This window comes from Trypanosoma conorhini (genome assembly GCF_003719485.1).
Source record: "Trypanosoma conorhini strain 025E chromosome Unknown Tco_14.4_contig_00782, whole genome shotgun sequence".
Classification (NCBI taxonomy): Eukaryota; Euglenozoa; class Kinetoplastea; order Trypanosomatida; family Trypanosomatidae; genus Trypanosoma; species Trypanosoma conorhini.
Window position 1 is genome coordinate 1 of NW_021704873.1, and position 5,948 is coordinate 5,948.

The 5,948-nt window shown below is 52.1% G+C and overlaps 3 protein-coding genes across 3 annotated transcripts, besides 3 other annotated features; all 3 read right to left on the reverse strand.

Moving 5' to 3' along the window:
* The first annotated feature begins 161 nt into the window (after positions 1 to 161).
* Positions 162 to 199: a microsatellite.
* A 400-nt stretch (positions 200 to 599) lies between these two features.
* Positions 600 to 1,121, reverse strand: Tco025E_08437 (uncharacterized protein; the record flags this gene model as incomplete). The annotated part of the gene is made up of 1 exon (XM_029375286.1): positions 600 to 1,121. The coding sequence occupies one exon, from the start codon at positions 1,119 to 1,121 to the stop codon at positions 600 to 602; it is 522 nt and encodes a 173-aa protein (XP_029224595.1).
* Positions 1,122 to 1,229: 108 nt separating this feature from the next.
* Positions 1,230 to 1,258: a microsatellite.
* Positions 1,259 to 1,793: 535 nt separating this feature from the next.
* On the reverse strand, positions 1,794 to 3,104 carry Tco025E_08438 (uncharacterized protein; the record flags this gene model as incomplete). The annotated part of the gene is made up of 1 exon (XM_029375287.1): positions 1,794 to 3,104. The coding sequence occupies one exon, from the start codon at positions 3,102 to 3,104 to the stop codon at positions 1,794 to 1,796; it is 1,311 nt and encodes a 436-aa protein (XP_029224596.1).
* A 766-nt stretch (positions 3,105 to 3,870) lies between these two features.
* Positions 3,871 to 3,919: a microsatellite.
* A 41-nt stretch (positions 3,920 to 3,960) lies between these two features.
* Tco025E_08439 (putative RNA-binding protein) lies at positions 3,961 to 5,748 on the reverse strand (the record flags this gene model as incomplete). The annotated part of the gene is made up of 1 exon (XM_029375288.1): positions 3,961 to 5,748. The coding sequence occupies one exon, from the start codon at positions 5,746 to 5,748 to the stop codon at positions 3,961 to 3,963; it is 1,788 nt and encodes a 595-aa protein (XP_029224597.1).
* Positions 5,749 to 5,948: the final 200 nt, after the last annotated feature.

Here is a 5,948-nt window from a genome sequence, read left to right on the forward strand (position 1 = left end):
AGGAATAAGCACAATTGCCCGCTCCACAGCGTGAGCACCTGGGTTCCACACGAGCACCGTAAGCGATGCACCGTCGCCCTCAAGCGCGTCCGCAGTAACGGGACAGACCGACACATTCGACAGGAGGCAATGCTGTGCGTTGAAAAGCTCGAAGGAAATGAAAACAAACAAACAAACAATGAAACAAAAAAACAATACACTACACATACACAGCTGCACACACTTCAGTAACGTCGTTTGAAGTGCTGAAGGTAGGAGAAACGGAAAAGGACAGAGGCGCGAAAAAGCCGGGAATAAGAAGAAAGGTTCTGTTGTGTTTGCTTTGGTTGTTGATTTTTTATATCCCCTGCTTCGCTATTCGCTTCCACTGTTCCAACCATCCATTTCATGCGGCAGGGGCACAAAACGCACAAGAGACGGCGAACACCAACCAATTGTCCTTGCTTTACCTACAGAAGCTCACACATCCTTCGTGACACCGGACTTGCGGCATCCCGAAACACTGCAGTCATTTTTGTTTGTGTCGGTTTTTCTTCCCCCCCCCCCCGCATTCGCCTCATTGGGTTCGTGCACTTGCGGCCGTGTTTGTGACGCATAATTCATGGGTGCTCCGCCGTACCGTTCTGAACCGTCTCGCTCTGCGCGGCACCTGCTGCTTCCAACATCTGGTTAAAGAGCCACTCTTCCTCATCCGGAGCCATGCCGTCATCGTCGTTGACAAATACGCGTTCGTCGTCCTCGTCCGACCCATGCTTCTCTTGGGAAGGATCCCACAGGTACTCTTCCAACTGCTGTAACTGTTCCTCCGTCATACCTCCAAATGTGCGGAGGGCCGTGGAAGCGACGGCTGCCGTGGTTGCCAGGCTTTCAACCGAGGGCAGCTGCACGTAAGTGTCAGAGTTGCGGTAAAGTTGCTCCAACCCAGTTCCAAGCATCTCGCCTCCCCTCAACTCGACGGCGTTGTCCGCCTCTACATTTGCCTCCTGTGCTTCTGCTGTGGCTGCTGGTGCTTGCAGGAATGAGGGAATAAAGGGTTTGGCGTCACTCGACAGCGTGGAACGCTGTGCCAGGCGAGACACCAACCTTGCCGTGGCTTCGTCGTCGCCTGTCTCTGCGTTCATGAAGAGATGAGCGGTGTTGGTGAATGGCAGCACACCCTCTACACCTTTCCCCGCGCACCTTCTCTTGCCGCCCCCTCTCTCAGCTGCTATGGAGGAAGAAGAACCCCAAACAACGACAACAACAACAACAGCAGCAAATGTGTGGGGTGGTGAGTCGCGCTTCAAGAAGGCACGGAGTGGAAATACGCAGGGAAACATATTGTGGTATCCCCCCACCACAAATTTCGCAGAGCACTTCGATAGGGACACGTCCGCCCTCGCTCTTTACGCATCCCGCTACCCTCACGTCCACATCCTTTGGAAGCAGCATCCGCTGCGAGGAAGCGCCGCAGGTATCGAATCAAAGCAACAACATGAGAAAAGCGAGGGGGGGGGAGTGGGAAGGGTATTGTTGGGGTGTAAAAGGTGTGGGCTGGGTTATGCGTCAACAGAACAAGCGGTCAATGAAAAAGAAAAGAGGACAACTAATATTCCTGTCGCTGAAAGTTGAGCATTGATTGCGTCGTCTTGTTTACTGGGACGGCCCCTTTGACTAGATATACTCATGCAGACGTAGACACAAAAAAAAAAAAACATCACCCCCCAAATACCTCGGAGAATCATTGCTAATGGAATAACTCCCCACTCCCCACACCCCCCCAAAAAAAAAAAAACAATAATGGCCATACGTTTTTATGCCAAATGTTCCACCTCATAGAACCTGCGAAGTGTATCAAACACCACAAATAAAACAAACACAATAAACTTCCTGCCTGATGCAAAGGCCGCGGCATACGACTCTCGCATGACAACAAACTGCGACTTGCTAAATGCCGTTGCGAATGTGGCAACGATCATGCATAACACAAATATTCCAACCGCCTTTACAAGAGACATTCCAAGGGAGAGAACGCACCTTTGCAGTTTTGGACTTATGCCACACCCAAGGAAGGCGATTTGGCGTGGCGTCAGCCTACGGATATGCTCCACGGAGCTGGACGTCACATCTGACTGCACGCAACGCAACAACCTCAGAGAGTGAGCAACCGAAACCAACTCCAGAGCAATAACCACACCCACGTAAATCGCAGCACTGCCTCCATGAGACCACAGAGGCAGCGTCAAAGCCTGTGAACTAATTAGCATAAGGCGGAACAAAATAGTAGTTCCTGCGGAGGCATTTTCTGTTACATCATGAGAACCATTAGTCGTATCCCGGGATCCGTCAATCGCATTGACAACAAAATTCATGCGGTGATACTCACCGCTAGACTCATTTGAATGCCGCGTCGCGCTAAGAGCGTCCTCGATCCAACGTACTCCGCTCGAGTTAAACAACCGATACGAGTCTGTGCCACCACCAGATCCACTTTTTGAGCCTCCCTTAAGAGCAATGAAGGAGAGATATTCTGTCTCGTACACAACGCGCGTTGGATACAAGGCCGTTACAATAGCACTTATGGCGTCTCCGTGGGTTACAAGTAATAAATTATTATGTGGATAACTGTGGGAGTTACGGAGCATATTCTCTACGTAGCGCTCTGACGCCAGTTCAATAGACTCCCCCCACTGCGGTAATTTACCAGAACCCTTCTTCACGACCGCATCCGGCAACACTTGGGCAGTGATGCCCTTTATCCGCAAGGGTCCGTACACCTCACAAAGAGTGTTGTCGACAAGTGGAGGCTCTAAAGCACCAATTCCACACTGGCGCAACACTTCGGCGGTTTGACGCGTCCGTAAAAAGGGCGAAACAATAATAAGCATTTCTCTTGCTTTTTTTTCTCCCAGCATGACACGAAGTTTTTCGGCAGTTTTCGCAATCTGCGCCGCACCGCTCTCAGTCAGCGGGGGATCAGCCTCTGGTTCAGCGCCAACCGCCCCGTCGCGGCGCTCTCCATGGCGCATAACAACGACAATTTGCTCGAACAACTCCAGTTGATTTTGTTGTCCGCGACACCCCACACGACCCGAAGCTGCAAAAATATTTTTATTGTCATCCATTCCTTTACACTCTTGTCGTTTGAAGATGCTTCGTTCAATACAAGGCCGGCTCTCTCCTTTGCTTCGTGTGGATTGAGTTTCCCTCTCCCCGATTCAATACTTCCTTTTTCCCCACCCGCCCACCCTTTCCCTCCTTCACTGTCGTCTCTGCCCTTTTACCGCTTCTTACCAAACTTGGGAACAGCAACTTCTCCAGCGGCGTTTTCACTTGTCAAGGAACGAGACGGAGGAAAAGAGGGAAACAAAAGTCACACGGCCTACTTCAGCGGTGCCGCCGCCCGCGTGTTCAGTAGACGCCCCGAAACCCCAACGACAACAGCGGCAGGAATGAAACCAGAGACCACAGTGTGGCGTGGGTCAGCAGCCCCCTTGCCTTATCAATCTCAATGTAAACATGTGTGGTGGAAACCACGCATACGGGGCGACGTACCAAGTGACATCACTGATCTGTATTTCTTTCCCTTCTGCAATTCCATATTTTCTTCCTCTTTTTTTTATAACATTTGACATTCCTTGATAAAAGAAAATAAAAAAATCTTTTTTTTTAAGCAACACCAACAACAAAAAGATGCTGCAATTACTCTCTGAGTCAAGTCATTACGTCTCTCTTGTTCCCACCTTGCCTGCGGGACCTTTGCCCTGCCCCAATAGGAAGCTTGCGTGGGTGGAAAGCGAAGGTGACAGGCGGTGTTGGTCATCAACGGATGCGCTTCGCTTTTTTACTTTTTGTTTCTGCTCTTTTCCCTCGTTTATTATTATCATTATATTCTTCTTTTTTCTCGCTCCTTCTCCCTCCGTTTTCTGCTTTCCGCTTTGGCAACCTGCCCGCACCTTCAGTTTGTTTCTCGCCGGCGGTTCAAATATGTGGTGATGCCGATGGCGGTGGTGGTGGCGGCGGCGGCGGCGGTGGTGGTGGTGGCGGCGGTGATGGCATGATTTGTATATTCTGTCCAGTGGCGATAGCATACGGCGGCGGCGCGGCGTACGGCGGTGGGGCCGCCCCGCCTCTTGAACTTCGGTGCACAGCAGCCATTGAACCAACCACACTAACAGGTGCCACAGCGACGGTGGGGTAACAAGGTGGCGGCGGCCCGTAACCCTCGTGCACGAAGGCCATTTGCATTGGCGACGGGTAGTAGTCAGTTGAGGTGGCGGCTGACTGATATGTTGAGGACGGAATAAACTCTCTGGCATTTGCATTCATCGTGGATGCTAACAGAGGTGGACTACAGTGTGGCTGTATTGGCAGCTGCACTGTCTTCCTTTGGCTTCCTCCCTCCCTAGATGCGAGCGCAGCCGGCAGGGCAGCTGGGGTGGAGGCATGTGTCGGTGTGCTGCTCGACAACGCAGGCGTATTCCAGCACTTCTCATCGCCAACTCTCCTACTACCTCCTTCTCTTCCCGCCGGCGTGGAGGCGACCTCGGAATTTCCGCCAGCAGCAGCGTCACGTTTTTCTTGCAGGTGAAGCGGAGGACTCAAAGACCCTGCATGCGCCTCTGCGCCCGGCGGTTGTGCGGATGGCTCTGAAAGCGAGGGCGGTCGACTTCCCAGCACGCGCCCCCGACGGCTTTCATTGAGGTACGGCGGTGACACCTGCACCCGCAACGTTTTCCCCTTCGTGCTCTTGCCGTCCACAAAAAGCGCTTTTTTGGCGTCATCAGGGGTCGCAAAGGTCACGAAGACGCGTCGTCGCCGCGCGGGTGAGTTGTCCTCCACCACTGAGGAGGTCGTGATGGTGAGACCTTTAAACAGCGGCAGCGTCTCCTCCAGTGAGGCAGAGTCGTAGAGGTTTGAAACCACGACACAATTTTTCCACTTCGGGAAGCGTTCCCAGAATTTTTCAATTTCCCCCCAGTGCTGATCCCGCAGCTTTTTCAAGGCAGAATCCTCCACAGAAGGCACCGACGTGAGTGGGGCGACTGGGCGAAGCATAAATGGCAGTATCTCCCCTTCATCGTCGGAGTCCTCATCCTCGTACTTTTCAAACAGATCACACGCGTCCTGAACCGAGGGCATCACTACAACCCCGCCCGCAAGTTTGTCATCCACGTCTTCAAAGCGTATGTCGAATGTACTCCAACCACTAAACTCCTCAAATTCACGAAGTGCCTCCTCCAAACTAAAACCCTTGTGAAAGTTGATCTTCACGAGATGGCTATGGGTGGCCATAGAGAGACCATGGTCTATCGTCAAGTAAAACCCAGTGCCATGCACATCGACAAGTGAAGCATCTGTATTGTACTCACTGTAATCAATAAAGGATGCCACGAAGTCGTGTAACGATGCCCCACAACGCCTTGGAGCTGTTACAGGTTTCACCCCGAGGCAACCCAGCAACTCCTCCGCATGCAATGCCCCGGGTAAGTAATCAATGTAGCGTAACGGCGGTATCACGGCCGTCCCGGAGAGAAGTGAGTGATCCTCATGGTGTGTGCAGACAAGTCCGAAGCGCTCCGCGCAAAGTTCGAGGAGTTTCTGAAAGTTGTTTCCCAGAGTAGGAAAGCGGATCGTACACGCTCGGCGCTTGCCCACTTCTGTCACACACATCAAAACATCATACTCCACGCCGAGGAGGAAACGCAGAGAGGAAGGGAGGCTGAGGGCCTTGAGCTCCGAAGAACTCAACCCCAAAAATTTTCCCATCTTGCGTTGAATGGCCAAAAGGAAAGATTTACGCCGGCAACACTCACAACAGCAATAACAAGAATCCCCGCTCAAATATCACCGATGCGCAGGCAGCTGCAAGGAATAAACAGCAGCAACAACAACGGCAGCAGCCAAAGATTGGAAAGCAGCTTGCCCACGGAATGGAGCGGAAGCCAGACGAAAACCTAAAAAAAAAG